The sequence below is a fragment of the Mixophyes fleayi genome, chromosome 9 (genome assembly GCF_038048845.1).
Source record: "Mixophyes fleayi isolate aMixFle1 chromosome 9, aMixFle1.hap1, whole genome shotgun sequence".
Taxonomy (NCBI): Eukaryota; Metazoa; Chordata; class Amphibia; order Anura; family Limnodynastidae; genus Mixophyes; species Mixophyes fleayi.
In genome coordinates, this window is record NC_134410.1 from 115,811,224 (window position 1) to 115,828,487 (window position 17,264).

General features: G+C 43.6%; 1 protein-coding gene across 7 annotated transcripts in view; it reads left to right on the forward strand.

Moving 5' to 3' along the window:
- GOLGA2 (golgin A2) overlaps positions 1–16,319 on the forward strand; it is a 32,108-nt gene extending 15,789 nt beyond the window's left edge. For 4 of the 7 annotated variants that reach the window (XM_075185102.1, XM_075185106.1, XM_075185104.1 and 1 more), the window contains 23 exons: positions 1,072–1,135; positions 2,367–2,423; positions 2,942–3,022; positions 4,340–4,378; positions 4,476–4,538; positions 5,263–5,356; positions 6,215–6,321; positions 7,068–7,126; positions 7,206–7,347; positions 7,674–7,763; positions 8,076–8,183; positions 8,555–8,642; positions 8,736–9,082; positions 9,783–9,896; positions 10,316–10,540; positions 10,935–11,034; positions 11,113–11,201; positions 11,340–11,496; positions 12,543–12,610; positions 13,549–13,651; positions 13,921–14,027; positions 14,106–14,265; positions 15,096–16,319. In XM_075185102.1, the coding sequence (XP_075041203.1) occupies positions 1,072–1,135; positions 2,367–2,423; positions 2,942–3,022; positions 4,340–4,378; positions 4,476–4,538; positions 5,263–5,356; positions 6,215–6,321; positions 7,068–7,126; positions 7,206–7,347; positions 7,674–7,763; positions 8,076–8,183; positions 8,555–8,642; positions 8,736–9,082; positions 9,783–9,896; positions 10,316–10,540; positions 10,935–11,034; positions 11,113–11,201; positions 11,340–11,496; positions 12,543–12,610; positions 13,549–13,651; positions 13,921–14,027; positions 14,106–14,265; positions 15,096–15,346 (2,713 nt within the window). In that variant the 3' untranslated portion in view covers positions 15,347–16,319. The remainder of the gene's footprint in view (positions 1–1,071; positions 1,136–2,366; positions 2,424–2,941; positions 3,023–4,339; positions 4,379–4,475; positions 4,539–5,262; positions 5,357–6,214; positions 6,322–7,067; positions 7,127–7,205; positions 7,348–7,673; positions 7,764–8,075; positions 8,184–8,554; positions 8,643–8,735; positions 9,083–9,782; positions 9,897–10,315; positions 10,541–10,934; positions 11,035–11,112; positions 11,202–11,339; positions 11,497–12,542; positions 12,611–13,548; positions 13,652–13,920; positions 14,028–14,105; positions 14,266–15,095) is intronic. The other 3 variants (XM_075185103.1, XM_075185108.1, XM_075185105.1) reach the window with 3 other exon arrangements.
- The last annotated feature ends 945 nt before the right edge of the window (positions 16,320–17,264 follow it).

The window sequence follows — 17,264 nt, forward strand, 5'->3', positions numbered from 1 at the left end:
CAAGATCAGAGCCCCACTGACTAGCCTGCCTGATTAGGAAGGCGCCATGGGATCCTGACCAATCTTGCGATTGGTGGGGGGGCTCCTTTCTCTTGGTGGAGAGCCGTTAAACATTTGTACAAAGTGAACGATGCATTTAATGTGGTGAGATTTGCAATGAAAAATATCACTTAAGCTGGGTACACACTAAAGAAATTCCGCCCAACTTTTTATGCCGAGCGCTTTTACATGCGATCGATGGTGCGATCGCTCGGTCCATGGACTGCATACACACTAGCCTTGTTTAGGACGATAAAGGGAAGAGCGGACGTCCCTTTACCGACTTTTTACAGCCATGTTGTCGTGAGCAATGACTGTAATTTTGTACTCACTGTTGTGGATCGGTCGGAAGTTTATACACACTACACAGCGGAAACGAGATTGGAACTAAAATATTTAACGGCACGACCAACCAAATGAGGCGATAATCGTCCATTTGGGCAGACTTTCGACCATCGTGTCACTGCACACACTGACCCGACTTTTGAACGAGCGGTCGTATGTCGGCTGATTGAGACGATTATTGTACGAAAACAGTGTAGTGTGTACCCAGCTTTAGAGCTGCATATTTTAAACCAGTGAGGAGCAAGATGAGGGGTGGACTGTGGAGAGGTAGGTGGGAGAGCACTGTGCTCTCCCGCCCTCCTCTGGACATGCCCCGTGAACTCCCTGCAGGTGAGGTCACGTGTGAAACGGAAGTCTGCTGCTGTCGTTCTGATAAAATTGGGAACAACCAGCTCTGTGGCCGCAGGCTCACTGGTGGCCTGCTGCCCACCGATGTGTTAAACAATGCCTTTCAGTTTCTTTAAAACACAGTATTACAAACGTATAGGTTCTTTATGAAGACGTTGAGTTTTGTGATGGAGCATAGGTACAACTGAATAACTCCTGTCAGCTGTAATCTCCAACATGCAACAGACAAGTCCATAACCACAGATGGTAGATCACCCGATTATCAGTTGGGGATATGAATAGCAGTGTGTGTTCCCCTTTACTGCTTCTGTTCGTGTGATGTGTGAATTTATCTTCCAGGTTTATCTCCTCGACGGACAGTCTAAGGCAGCTGTCTGAACAACTGAATGGGCTGGTGTCACAAGTAGGTGTCTGTAATCTGTTTGTTGTGGAGACTGGCTTTGGTTTGCCTTGCTGGTTTATAAATATAATGACCATCCCTAGGCATAAGAAATGGTCACTTACTTTTATAACAGTAAGATTGTACATGAGCTGATTGTAAACTCTCAACAAAGGTCGTCCAGTTACACCAGGGAAGAGTCTTCTAGGCCGTGCTAGTCACCTGTATTATGTTGTGTGATTGGGGCGTGATGGACACTGATGTGGCCACTGCTCATACCTAGATATGGAATGTGTTGTAAATACAGAGTTCCAGGGGTTTGTGGCTGCAGGAGATGACATTTTGGTGGAAATGTCATTGGGTATAGTGGGACCTCCTACATTTGTTTTTAGTATTACATTTTTATGTTGTTTTTGTGATTTACTGCCAACCTTCTTATCTGCTCATGGGCCTCATCAGCAATTCATGTTGTGAGTATTTTGTCATAGATGGAGGAGGTTGTTGAGAATACAATTCCCTGCGATGTCCAGCTATGCTAATTTCCGGGTATTGCGGTACCCGAACATCACTGATTTTTCTGCACACCTCTATGTGGTGCATAGAAATAATATAAGTGACTATCCAACGCCGCAGACCACTCGAGCCGATCCGCGGCTAAACCTGGGGAATTCAATTCTCCCCTAATGGTGCCAGACCAATCTTGTATGTTTTGTTTTTAAAACCATGGGCTCTTTTATAGAACTCTAAGGGGAAATTCAATTCTCCCCAGACTACCACCGCGGTAAACCTATTACCATTAATACGGTAATTTTAACACCAGTTTTTGATCGCGGCTCCCTGAGCTGGCGTTGAAATTACGGTAATTATGCGCAGGTTTCATTATTTTTTACAGTAACACGGCCAATTGAATTCCCCCCCCCCCCCCCCCCCCCTAAGGGGTAGATTTATTAAAGCGTATCTGAATTGTTAGAGCGCTCCAGATACTCAAAAAAAAAAGCCTGTGTGGATGTACCCTTATTATTCCATCAGTGAAACGCGTTGGTGAGACCGGGGGATTGGTGGAGGGCCTAAGATAGACTACATACAATCTGTGTAGGCTGCGGGTGGATTCTTCCTGATATCTAACTGCTGGTTATGGACGGAGAGGTTTAGAATGAGCAATTATCTGTTCTTATAGAGTGATACAGAATTGAAAAAGGTTTAGTGTTAATGATCCTCTGCTGATCATCTCAACTAACATAATGTTTCCATTTAGACCAATTCTTATGTAAATGGAGAGAACCTCATCTCATCCAGTAGTCCAGAACTGGAGGTGAGTGTCCTTCTAGTTATGTATGTATATGTATATGTATATGGATGTGTATGTATGTTTCTGGGATATTATACCACACTGTTAGTACAGGCTCTCCTGTAGCTCAGATTTTATTAACCTTTTTGAAATCTACACCCTTATGATGGTAAATCTATACACTTTAAGGGGGTACTTAGGGGGATGGGGGTGGAAACACAGCACAAAATGGCTACCATTTGGTAAAGTGTACCCAAGAATGAATTTATTCTGTCAATCACTGGGGGTACATACAAGGCTAGTTGAGAACCCCAATCTTTCCTTTGACCAACACTGTATAGCCAAGAAATCCATTGCCAAGACCATGATAGGGTGGGCATCTACATTTGGTGACCAGTTTATATTATGACATTTTACAATAACAGGTCTGACTATACAGGTAGATGTTCCTAATGTCTGTGTCTCTCTCCTTTATGTTCTTCTCCCTCCCGTGTGCTGGCCTGTTCTCTCTTCTGAATATATACTGATTGCATGCGCCACAGTCTCGTTTCCAGGATCTGGCTGCCGCCCTGGACTCCAGTAATTTAACAAACAAACAACTTGGTGCAAAGCTAGAGGAACTGGTAAGAGAATGCTGGCATGTCACATGACCCGCATGGCTCACTACATTGTATGTTACCTATAGGTGTGCGTCAGCTACATTGTCCCTCTGTTTGGCTGTTTCTCCGCTCAGCTCTGACCTCTCCATTACCATTGTTATGTGTTACTGGAAAATGCATGTCCCCTAAAACCTGTAACCAATAACCTGGAAGAATTTTGGCAGGATGATGACGTTTTGAAGTATGTTTCATCCCGAAAGTAGTTTTTGTTTAATTTCTGTTTTATTATGTATTTCATGCTGGTGGTCATCAGGTCAGACCCTTTGAAACTAAGTTTTGGGGTTTTGTCTCACCTTGTGTAAGGAACACACCTTCCAATCAGTCACACGCATAATCACATTGCAGTCTTCAAATTGACCTGTTTAGAACATAATATAATTAGCCCTTTCCTCTCAGCAAAGCTGCAGTCTGAATCTTGACGTTCCCAAAAATTTAAATGCAAGTTCTCTAGAAAAGTCCTGCTAATAACATTCACAAATACAAACGTGGATGGAGAATACAACCCAGAGCAACTTGATCATCAAACCAAGGTATCGCCATATTGGGCATAACAATGGTGAGGGGATTCTCCTGTGCACACGAGAGATCCTGTATTTCAGTCTGTGGACGGCTCCAACAGGCAACTGCATAGCGGGTTTTAAAAAGCTAGCTATCAAGTCCTGATAAGTTACGAGAACTGTAAATATGTTAAAAGATGACATAGTATGTCCACTTAGATAGAAGGATCACCAAAGCTAAAATACCTACTCGCAAACGTGTTCAATCTGTATCAATTCCCTGTCAGTATATACATCCCGTGGCATCAACAAAGAGCTGTTAGCAAGAAGAGGGAATGGACTGATTAAAATAATAGAGTGTAAACACTTAATGCTTTTTGTGATGTTTAAAAGTAAACAGACCGACTGGTCGTGCACTAGATTGTGACCGTGAAATAAAAGTAAAGAGGTAGATACCATTCATTGCTCGCGAGTGTGTGTGTGTTTTATATTGTATTGTTCCCCTTGGATAAAATTCCTTCGTCTCTTAAAGAATACGCATGCCCTGCTGAAATCTGAGTTCGCGTAGGCTGAATATTGGTTGTGGACTGAACCAATACTCAGCCTATCAAATTGAGAGAAACTAGTGTATGTTGACTCCGCCCGTAAAATTGCTGTCTCCCTGTCTGGGCACAATCTGAGAGTACACGGAGCTTTGAATTAAAAGAAGCCAATAAACTAGGTCATACACTTGTCTGCTGTTGCAGGGTTGTACAGTGAAAGTTGTATCTCTTTCATTCTATAGAAACTACAGAACCAAGATGTTATGGACAAGCTGGACAAGGTAAAGCTCTTTTGGCTATAAAGAGGCCCTGGAAAATTGATGGTCGTAAATTGGTTTACGAGCCCTTATCTGTGTTTCCTGATCTGATTTTCTCCAGGAAAGAAAAGAATTTGAACAGAAGTTTTCCAAGGAGCAGGGCTCTCTCCGAGAACAGCTGCAGGTAAGAGGCCCAGAACAGACATGGTGTTATATTGTACCAAGGCCGAGCAAATGAAGAATACAATGGATATCAACTTCTTCTAGCCGAAGTTCTATCTAAGATGCTAAAGGCTTAAGGATTGATCTGGTGCCTACATTACACTGGATCGGTTCAGGCATCGTCTACTTTTATATATAACTAATCTCAATGTCTTGTCACAGCCGGTAGCTGTAGAATTATATAGCTGACCGTGTTGTCTCTTGGCCTTAGCCAGGGAAATTTTTTGTGAAGATAATCATTTTAGCCACAAACATTCTAATCTATGGGCGATGCGGTCACAGATAGGGTTATATGGTTATATTGCACATATGTGATCACATTCATAATGATTTGGTGTGATTGGAATGCAATATAAATTGGTGGCAGAAGCCACCCTCCTATTTAGGAGGTGACTGGTGGTCCCCTACACATGCTGTGGGTCATATACAGATGTGGTTTTTCCTTCCTGACAGATGTAATCAGAAGAGACCTTGATTGTTTAGGATGGGGTCACGCTGAATATTTAGTCAATCTTGGAAAAACAAAATCGTACCATGTTTCGGCTGCTTAAAGCTGATCACATGTGTAGTTCTGGCTAACCAATGTGGTAATAATTTACTCCAACACCAATCACAAAACGGGTAGCTTCTTACTGTGCAGTCCAATGATCCTGATGAACCACTTCCCCTCCTCTCTGTGATTCCAGGTTCACATCCAGACAATTGGCATATTGGTTTCAGAGAAGTCTGAGCTGCAGACTGCCCTGTCCTTCACCCAGCAGGCAGCACGTCAGAAAGGAGGTATTTTATTTATTTATAATCTACTTGTAATCTGATTCTGCTTTCTACTCCAGCTAGACCATAGAATTAAAATGCATGATGGAGACAATTTGTATCGATCATTTAGCCCACTGGTGGCTAAATTCAAGCTGCCAGTCCACTATAAAGGCACCAAGCATTTCTATAAAGCTGGAAGTACAGGGACATCATGTATGACCGTATGGACAGTATACCTCTTCTCTGTGCTTAATATGCTAATTACTGGCCATATGTGTATTATAAATTGTCTATAAATTTTCCCATTTGGTGCTCAGACGTTGGCTTTGTAGGCGAGCTTTTGGAGGCACAGTGCTCCGCTTTACTAAGCAGTGAAGATTCAACATGGTTTGCCAGAGGAAATTATTCACTGTAGATAAATCTCTGTCTAGTTTACTAATGGGATATGGCACAAGTGTTCCTGCAGATACAGTATCAAAGTAAGACAGAAATAGTCAATCTATGATCTCCCACCCATGACGGTCTGCTTGGGGTCTCCACTTGCACATAAACTACACATACTAATGAAAGTCCTGCAATTTTGCGCAGCCGGTAAGTCAAAACCATACTCTGCAGGGGTTCTCCATCGAGGCCTGTAGATTGCATCTACGGCTTGTCGCTGGCTCCCAGAAGTTTCATCCCCACTCTCTTCCGTGACCGGAAAAAGAAAGTGAGGCGGTGTGATAAAAAGAGGAAAATAAACAATTGGGTTATATGACCCAAAACCATTGTTTTCCTCTCGGTTGCCATAAATCACTCATGGAATATGTAGGGGAGTTTTGCAAAGCTAACAGGCTCCTGACAGAAGTAGACCGATTTTCTATCTCCTTTTTATGCCTTTAGCGGAAGTGGAGGATCTTGTTATGCGTTTACAGTCTACCAGGCAGAGAGTAACGGAGCTGGAACGTACGCTGTCCTCAATCTCTGCTCAGCAGAAGCAGCTAGAAAAGGTAAATTCTATGCAGCACTATAATATCTGCTGTATGTTATTCTGCGTAAGGCTGGGTACACACTACAGAAATTGTCTCCCGATGTGTCGTCTATAACATTTTTACCAACGACTGATAATGATAAAAAAAAAGTCCCGATCAGCATGCCGATTTCAGGTGTACACACTATACACAATTTACCTTCAGATCTGTGCTCTTCATCTGTCATAACCATCGGCTGAAAAGATCCTGACTCTGCACACTCCATAGAGATCTATGGACTCTGCTGGTCCTGAGCGCATACACACTGCAGAATTGGAATGAAATCGTTAAATGAGATTTATAGTCTGGTTTAAGAATCAAATGAAACGATACAATGTGCTTTGGAACGATAATCGTTCACTGTTGCAGTGTACACACTAATGCGATATCTGGTCGAACAGTTGTTGATCTGGTGATTTGGCCCCATAATGGTCTGAAACCCCTGTTGTGTGTACCCAGCCTTAGTGCAGAGTCCCAACCATGTCTTTGCTGTGCCACACTTGGTCGACAACCAGCACTTATAGAATATCTGAACATGAAAACAGATTGTCTGACAGAGGACCTAATTGTCCAACTTGATTTGTCCATTCTGGTGATTTTTTGTTTCACCTCTTTACCCCGTTTCACTTATTTAAGTCTTCCAATAGTCACGTGTTTGTCCCATGTATTTAGAAAGTAAGATGATTACCCCATAATGTTCCCAAACATTTGCTTCTGATTTTCAGCTTAATAAAGAACTGGAGAAAGACCGTGACAAACTTCGACTTGAATCCCTAAAAAACAGGTAAGTCCTGTGTCGTCTCTCTGTTTTGCTCTTGAGGGAGTTATCGGGCATGGGATGGTTAACACTTGTCTTTGCGCAGTAAGAGTAGTGACGACCTGAAGCTGCAGAACTCTGAATTATCTGAGAAACTGAACGTGCTGTTGTCGGAGAACGCCGCCATGAGGTTGGAGCTTGGAGACTTGCACAAGAAGCTTGAAATGGCCGAACTCATGATCCAGCAGGTACGAATGATAGTTATGGTGCCAAACAGAAAATAAAGGTTCAAACTTCGTACACTTACAATGCAATATACTTAATGTGGAAGCTATTGAACCTTTTGGATTACTGTTTCACATCTTGTGTCCCGGGAAGTGTACCATGCAGCAGCTAATGTATTCCTCATTCATTTTTATTACATTTTTTGGCATTTTATTGTATTTATGAATTATTTTTTTATTTTAAATCCATATGTACTAATTTCCCTTATTGGTTTTTTCCTCTGGTACTGTTCAGTTCCACCACATTTCTCTGTTCACGCTCATTCTATTTATGTTCTCTACTGTCCTAGTTTTCTAATCAGACGGGAGCACCTGACGCAAACCATCAGCTGCGCATGGCCCTGGAAGAGCGAGACCAGCTGGGGACGCAGCTAACACAGGTATATTGTTCCAGTACATGGATATGATCACTAGATAAATAGAGAATGTATTCCCTCAGCAATGGGCCCTGCTGCTTTAAGTCCATGAGGTTACGGCTGCATTATGTGTGTTTATGGGGCTTTTTTTTTTTTTTTATACACTATAGGGTATGGAGTTTGACTGTAACATAAAACTTAAATCTGCTTCTTGTTGGACAATTGTGCTTTTGAGGGGCGGTAACTAACCTATCTGGAGATCTGATGTACAATTGGTGATGGTAGAGAAGGGAATTGTCTGTCTCATGGAGGGAAAATTTTCTGTTCACCCTTTAGATGTCTGATTCTCTCCAACAACTGCGGGCGGAAAGAGACCAGTACGTGGAGAAATTGAAGGATGAAGGTGCAGTATGGCAAGAAAGAGTCCGTCAGCTGTCTCAGCAAGTGAGTGTTCTGCGGCTCGTGGTCTCTCTGGTGTCCGTGCTCTCTGATAACTACAATAGAGAACTCCCTGTTTCAGCACAAACTGCCAGATGCCACTTTTGAGCTCATTTTTTAATAGCATATGGCACGCACCAGGATAATATGCAAAGTGCGTATACATCTGCCATAATTATATATGGGATAGCGTCCTCTATGCTGAACATTGGATCAATGTTAAAGGGCACCAAGGTGTCGTGAATATATAAAGGCACAAGCCTGTAGGAGGCGACGTCTTATATTCGTAATAATTGATGGCATCAGACCTGACCTAGTTATTATTTAAAGGAGGTTTTATTCACATGTTCTAAACAAATGTTTTGTCCTCTTACTAGATACAGACACTCAGCCAGGAAAAAGAGAGCGCTTGGGTACAGGTTGAACAGCTGGAGACCAGAGTGACAGAGCTACTGTTGGCGTCAGGTATGTAGAGATAGGGAGACTGAACTGAGACAACAGACATTTACCGTTCTGCCTCCTATATATCTGATTATATCCAACCATCCCACTGTACAGCAGCAGAGCCCACCGAAGCGGAGCCCTGCGCCCCCCAGGGTCCTTCCGAAGCGGAGGTTTCCCTTCAGCGGGAGGTGGAGAAGCTGCAGCAAGAGTTCCTCGATGTGCAGTCCAGGTACCAGGCCCAGGTGCAGGACAACAGTCAGCTGAGCCGGCTTAACCAAGAACAGGAGGAACGGCTGCAGGAGTTGGAGAACACCCTGCAGCGGCACAGTGAGGACAATGTGGATAAACAACAGATCCTGGAAAACATGCAGAGTGACAAAGCCACCATAAGCCGGGCCCTGACCCAGAACAGGCAGCTAAAAGAACAGCTCGCTGAGCTTCAGAATGGGTTTGTCAAACTGGTACGTCAGACTTTCCATGTAACTGAACAAGTGGCACCAAAACGCAGAGCTGTGTTCATAGACACCATGGATTTCCTGTATTGTTGTTGTGTAGTAAGGCATCTTCTCCAGGCTCACAATGGGCACATCGGTCCGTAGAAGAACTAGAGTAGACATCCGTCGGAAGAAGCTGGACAATGCTCTGGTTGGCAGACTAAATCTGCAGCCCTTGTTTGGCAATTCGGGGAGGGAAGGGGGCAGAACTCCCACTGCTTAATAATTCTACATACATTGTGTTTGCTGGGAGTGACCCTCCCTGAAGATTTTACCACTCCGTCACACAGGTAGAGGCCATAAAGATAAATCTAATTATTGAGGTCCATTGCTGAACCTGTATGGGCTCTACATACTATACTATATTACTTTTAGTCCAATACGGTGGTGGGTGGAGGAGGGGGTTTGACAATATCTTTAACATATTTATTTTGTATAAGACGTGGCAACATGGCCCAAGACTGACATCCTTGACTGATACAGTCAAAACTCTTCTGGAATAAGGAATTGTATTTCTACCTCTTTCATGCAACAAAATGGATTAATTCACAATCACAAATTTTCGAGGGGTAGGGGGGGGCATCTAGGAAGTAATGGTAGCTTTACATAGCTCAATAGCTCGTTACTTCTGTTTTTACGTAAAAACACTATTTTTATTTTTCTGCAGACAAATGAGAACTTGGAGCTCACAAACGGACTGCAGAGTGAGCAGCATGTCAAGAAAGAACTGGCCAAAAAGCTGGGGCAGTTACAAGAGAGCCTGGGAGATTTTAAAGAGCAGGTGAGCTTGGGTCTCTGTGCAGAGCGGGTGAGCTTTGGGTCTCTGTACAGAGCGGGTGAGCTTTGGGTCTCTGTGCAGAGCGGGTGAGCTTTGGGTCTCTGTGCAGAGCGGGTGAGCTTTGGGTCTCTGTGCAGAGCGGGTGAGCTTTGGGTCTCTGTGCAGAGCGGGTGAGCTTTGGGTCTCTGTGCAGAGCGGGTGAGCTTTGGGTCTCTGTGCAGAGCGGGTGAGCTTTGGGTCTCTGTGCAGAGCGGGTGAGCTTTGGGTCTCTGTGCAGAGCGGGTGAGCTTTGGGTCTCTGTGCAGAGCGGGTGAGCTTTGGGTCTCTGTGCAGGCCGCTGCGTGAGCTTTGGGTCTCTGTGCAGGCCGCTGCGTGTTTTGAGTGTCACAGGATTCATATTGTGATTTTCTCTTGTGTTGTAGCTGGCTATGAAGGAGCAGGAAGCGCAACTACTGCAGACGCAGCGAGATGAGATCTCCGCTCATCTCCAGCAATACGTTACAGCCTACCAGCAAGTGTCCATTGAGAGAGAGGAAATCCAGAGGCAGTACCTCCTGCAGGCCCAGCTCATGGACAGGTTGCAGCACGATGAGGTGCAGGGAAAAGTCAGTGCAGAAATGCACCTGAAGGAGCTACAGCAATGCAGGGTATGTAGTGGCGACGCCTAGAAAGGACACTTCAACCTTGAGGAATTCTTGTGACCCCTTAACCTAGTGGAGGGGGGGGGGGGGGGGAGTCTCGGCTCACAGGTCACCGCCAGGGTAACCTGTGAACCGATTTGCTTGTAGATGGACGTACTCTTGTGGTGGCCCGTACCGTGTAATTACATTTTGGAAACCTCGGCTTAGTAGTAAATGTTGGAACGGAGACTTTCAAATGTCACAACATTGGGTAGACTATTTTGTGGGATCGGAGGTGTAGTGATGGTCTGGGGCTGCCAAGGCTTAACCAGAGATCTTCTTTTATGATCTCGTTGTGTCCACATTTTTTTATTCAACTTTAACTTTAACTTTTTGTGATGTTTTGCCTTTAATTTTTCAGGTAAATCTAGAACTTCTCACCAAAGAGAACCAAGAGCTGAGAGCTCAGGTCTTACAGATCCGCAATGAACCAGAGAGTAGAGTTCTGAGTAGGATGGAAGGTAATGATCTGTCCAGTTGGCTTTCATTGCTCGTTACCAAGGTTTAATTGGAGCTCAGCATCTTTCTATGTTCCACAGGGGATGGCGTGGAGAGCATAGTTTATGAAGATGAGACACCGAAGTCGTCGTTGGTTATTCCTGAAGATTTTGAAAGTCGAGAAGACATGGTGAGTCGTCTCTTTGGTCTGTCTCGCTCATTATGTGTCTGTCCTCGCCAGCAATAAACTCATCCACTCACTGGATGCTTTGCTTATTTGTATAATATGTCCCCTTCCATCTAACATGTTCTTGGTCACGATCTGCAGATGTCATTCCTCTCCTCTGCCATCTCCAAATTACACGGAGAGCGGGATGAGGTAGAGAGACAACTCATGGAGCAGAAGAGGAATTGTAAGCAGCTGCTGCAGCAAATATCTGATCTGAGACAACAGCAGATGTCCTCTCCTCACCATCACTCTGCAGGTAGGAGAAGGAGGGGGGAGCACTACAGTATTACAGGGAAACTACATTTAAAATGGACAGTGACATTATATGCATTGTGTTTTAAGGACTTGTGGAAACATTCTAATTTTTTTTTAGAGAGTCTGCTTACTCAAGCTAAGACTAATTGCAGTTAGCAACCTTATTGTCAGATTGGATCTATCCAGGCCTGTTCTAAAAGTTGGGAATGGGTAGTTTTCTAATAAAGAGAGAATGCATAATTATTAGAATAACGCCTACATGTAGCAAAGCCCTCTCTAATCAGATCATTCTGTTCATTCACATCTGTTCCTGAACAGTTTGAAATTACAATGTAATTTACTACACACGTACACACCTCGCACCTCATGGCCAAGGTTAATCCAAAGCAAATTTGCAAAAACCATAGCTATCAATCTGGCATTCTCATTTCTTGTCTAACTAAGCTAAGCTGATTTGTTGCTATAGTTACCAGATAACTCCACTTACTTAGTGCAAAACACGAGTGTCCTTTTACTACATTGCAAATCTTCCTGTCTGCCATGATATTGTAAGTTCAAAGTATAATGAGACTGCAGCTTTGCAGTGTCAGATCCTGCAGAATCACTACATTGTACAATACGTTTTATTTTATTTGTGACTTGCTGAAACTATAGTCAGTATAATCCAGCAGTGGGCAACGAGCGGCCATCACTTGCTGTCTCCTTATCAGGATAGGGGCAGCCAACTTCCACGTCACGTGACCACCTATGCACAGTGCAGTGAGGTCATATCACAGCTCATGTGACTGACCTGTGTTGTGCTTTGCTCTCCCGCCTTCCTCTGCGCAGCCCCTTGAAAGGTTGGAGGGCAGCTCCTGCAACCCTCTAGCTACTTAATGTTGCCCCTCAATCTGACAATGTAATATCGTCACACAGGTGAGAGATATCTGATTACTGTAGTTTTGACTTATCGGTTATATCTTCTGGAAACTCTCACAGGTGACATAAGCTGTGTTTGCTGTGTTTGTCAGTTCCTGTGTGTTCCATTTTACCGCTGTCTCTTTGCAGAGCTCAGTGCAGATAATGTTCCCAGAGAGGTCTATGAAGCCTTGCAGAGTGCGATGGAGAAGTTGCAGGTAGGCGCGTTCCAGCTGATCTCTTTGCTGCTGATTATCACAAAATCGAATTTCAATGACAAATGTCCAATTAACGAAAGATATTTCCTATTTATGACCTATATCTATTATAATGTAATGGGGTTTGTGCAGTGCTGTTGGCAATGCACAGCATGGTGGAAAGCGAGTGTTACTTTGGGCAATTACGTTCCTTGTTGCACCTATGAGGCTATAACCACTTCATTGTCTCACAACTGAAGACTATTTTCGGTGGAGCCCTATTCATTATACATTAATCCACAATGCTACTTACTGGAGGTCCAGGTTCTGACCGATCCTGACAATCCCCAAATCATGCTGCTGTCCGGCCATGTTGTCCTTGCTTTGTTGTAAGGGGAATGTGCAGTCTCTATGGGGGGCACACACATCTGAGCAGGGGCTTGACTAGTGTCGCTGGACCGCGGCAGAAATCGGAGGATTGCCCAGACCCCTTAGTAAGAATATTCTGGATTAATGTTCAAATTGTGGTGTTCAGTTTTGTGCGGAATTAGCTGTTTGTTTTAAATGCTGCCAAGATTAAATAATTAGTTTAGTTATTAGATTTCAATGACTACTACACTAGCTTATTTAGATATGTTGAAAATAACGTGGTTTCCATGGTATACAACTTGTACTTTGCTATTAAACAGCAGGTTCTACAAGTTGGTTCTGAAGTTGGGGCGACTATGAAGAGTTCTTTGTAGTATGCAGAGAAATGTAACACTTTCCCCTTCATACACGGGCAACAGACTTTTCAGAAATAAACCATAGGGTACAGTCACTGAGATGAACGTGTTGGTCTAATGACAAAGAGAAACCATTCCCATATGGTGAAATGTATCTATGTTGTGATCTCACTATTGTGGATCTAGTGTTTACACCAGTAACTGTTTTCTTTGTGCTCCTTCATTTGATCTTAGTTCCGTTTCACCGACCTGATGCAGGAGCGGGTGGAGCTCAAGGACCGGGTGGAAGAGTTGGAACATCGGTGTATCCAGCTCTCGGGGGAGACTGACACGATTGGTTAGTGCTTATAACTGTTTTGCTCCCAAGGAGTAGTCACCCTTCTCCTCAAAAGGTGTAAAGAGGCACCTATTGAGGAATGGTGGTTGCCATTATGCCGCCATTGGGCAGAGTAAGAGATAAACATGAAGACCTCGGAGTAGAAAATAATAAAATATATTCAGAAGTACGTAAAAAATGGTGACAAAGTAGCTTAACTGACAATAAAGGTAAATGATGACTGTGACATGTATTGGCTCTCTGGAATGAGTAGTCTTTTCTCTTTATAGGAGAGTACATTGCACTTTATCAGAGTCAGAGAGCGATCCTGAAGCAGCGTCACACGGAGAAGGAGGAATACATCAGTCGGCTGGCTCAGGACAAAGAGGAAATGAAGGTAAGTGGCGCTGGTGCCGGATCGAGCGGCTCGCCAAGACTGTGAGCACGAGTGTCATGTCCTGTTCTCTGTGTCCAGGCCAAGTTGCTGGAACTGCAGGTCTTAGTCATGAGACTGGTTGCTGAGCGGAACGAATGGTACAAGAAGTTTGTGGAAGTGTCAAAAGGTTCCACGGAGCTGGGAGAGTTGTCGCAGGATGCAGAGAGACCAGTGGAGATGGACACAGCAGCTGGGGAAGGTAGGGAGCAAATCTGACCTCAACTCTTAGTTCCTCCCCAGTAAAATGATCATGTTTTGTTCATCCAGCATTGATCAGTTAGCACTCTGGGTGGGTAATATGATGAGATTGGGTATCAGGGGCATCTGTTTGGGCCGTGTCACTACTGCTGAGTAATGTACTGCCAAAAATCCTCTCCTTATACCGTTCCTGAGAGTCCACTATGATACAACTAAGTGATCGGCACTGGCCGGACAACCCCCCTTTGTTACACGGATTGCTTGCGCCAGTTTATTTTATAAATGGAAAGTGTCTGAAGTGAAATTGCCCCGATCCATTACTTTCCATAGAAATGATACAATTAGCAAAGTTACAGGCGATTATTACCATTGTATCGTTACAGACCTTCCCCTCCAAAGCAAACTATTGGCTAACTTCATGTTTCAGTTATGTTACGATTCTATAGGTTCCTGAGCAAGCAGTGTCTAATAATGATATCTATCTGTGTCTGTTACTGTGTTCAGCACAATCGTGACCATAATCTCGACTTTCACAGTTTCTGGGTGTTAGTTGGTCTACAGTCTATATTGGGATCAGGGGGCTTTGTGGTTCTAAGCTATATTTTTCACATACTACTTTTCACCTTTTATTTTGAATATTTCACTAAGGACTTGTGTATTATATTTCATTTTAAATTAAAGTTTATAATGGGTATGCTTGTAACAAATTATAAATAAATCTTGGCCACGGACCTCTGGTTCCAACAGTGCTTTACATAAGAATCTTTTGCAGCCACATTGTGTTTCTGATTTAATTCCATGTTCATAACGACCCGCACTTTGTCCTTGCAGCACTCGAGGAAGTCAGCTTATTAGATGACGGAGAAGAGGAGAGCGTTCAGAGGGCATCTCGTGTGTCCTCAACCCAAGAAGGAGACAACGTGGCCCCCAGCTCTGGAGATGCCACTACCAAGCAGATCATGCAGCTCCTGCGTGATATTCAGAACCCGCAAGAGCGCCCCGGTTTCCTCCTCCACAATCCCTGCATCCCGTTCTTCTACCGCGTGGATGAAAATGATGAAGTCCGGATTATGGTGGTCTGAGATGCAAGAGTCTCTCTCTGATCCAAGCCACCGCTTCCATGCCATCTCAGATCTGGACTGTGACTTCTAGTCTCCACTTGCACAGGAGAAGTAGTCATTTGGGGTGGGGTGGATTGGAGACTGGTTGGTTGGGTTTTCTGCTGCTGGGGATGGTAAAGGACTGGCACTGTCTATCTCTGCCTGAGCTATGGCATGTAGGAGGCAATGGTTCTATCCTCAAATGATGATGGAAAAGGGATTGTCAGTATTGCAAATCATTTTGCCGCAGTACATCTGCCCAAGGGGCTGCAGACCCATTTAGGCGGCTAGTGGATTAATCAATTTAGCAGCATTCTTCATTACTGTATAATTCTCCCTATTATTCTGTAGTTCATTGGGGTTAGGTAATGTAATCTATGCCAACACGGGAGCTGCTGCCTCCTTTTTAAACAAACACTAAAGTTTTACATGAAGTAGGCAAGAAATGATTACAGCTAAAAGGATGAGAAACCTGGCACAGAAGAGATATTGTGGACACGTCCTCTTTTGTAGAAGGAGTAATTGGCCTAACTCCCAGAAACCCCTGCTTTCAAGATGGAGACTAGTTAGGTTCTTCTGCGGAAGAAGCGAGAGCCTGGTTTGATGATGATAGTGCTTTTCACACTTTTAACACTGCTTGATGTCAGAAATCTGATGGAGGAAGTGAAGTGTGTGATGTTTAGCTTTCGTTGTGGCCCTTATTTTCTCACTGAGCCCCTACCATAGGTCAGGTACATAGAGAAGGTTTTATATAGAAGAGTTTTAACAGAGAAACCTAATTGTTTCAATTACATTACAGCATATGACCTAAAAGGCAGATTGTATGGTGGCTCTTAAAGGGTTAAATTTACCGTTCAAACATTAAATTATTAAGCTCTAATAATAAATCCACATCCAGTACTTCAAGCGAGAAATCCTTTGTGAAGTTGTAATTTTTTATTAATTCCCTCTCTCCCCCCCCCCCCCCCCCCCCCCCCAAGAAGTTGTTTTGCTATGAAGAGGTCTGTTATACGCCTAAGCCAAAGTCTATTGGTTGTCTTCTAACGCATGCATGTTCTACTGAATCACTTTTAGACCCTTACACAGGACCTTTGACCTACATACAATTAAGGCATCCTTAATGTGGACTGGACTATATATTCACTAGAATGCAGCTTGCCAACTAAAATATTTGTTCAGCCGACCTGCTGTTTGTAGGTGATGGTAACATTAAAATGAAATTGATCAGAAAGTTCCGTCAGTGTCTCGTGAAGGATGCAGAAATGGGCTGTCGAGGGATTGATTATTTTTTTTTCCTTTGGGGTTTATTTTTTTTATCTTTAAAATGCAATTCTACTGTGCACTAACTGTGTGAACATAATATATGATGATCCCATTGCTCTCTATCAGGATAAAGTTTTAAAGAGCTCTCTACACAATGTAGAGTTTGAGCGCTCACTACATAATTTTTGCAGCAACTTTCCTGTTTTATATCTATTTTATCCGCAGTGCCCACTAGATACTTCAAGCTGGACCCTTTGTGTACAAGCTAAACTGCATTGAGCACAAAGGGTGACCGCTTTGTGATCTGGTCATGGCAGCTCAGTGTTGGATTTATTTAATTTTTTTTTCCACAAGACACCTGGGGGGAGGGGTGGACATGGTCAAATCCCCTCATCTCTTCCTAAATTGAGTATGGAAGTGGTTCCTGTACATAGTGTATGAGTGTAACATTTTGTATATTCCTGGAGCAGACGCTGGACCTCCGCAGCATTTTGGCTGCAGGTATCTTGTACTATAATATGATGGCGCTTCTATAGAAGCTGGTCTGTCCTCTTGATTGGAGATTTAATAGGGGTGGGGGGAGGGGTTCTAATTTATTGGGTGATACATCACAGGTCAGGGGTCTACACTTTCCATT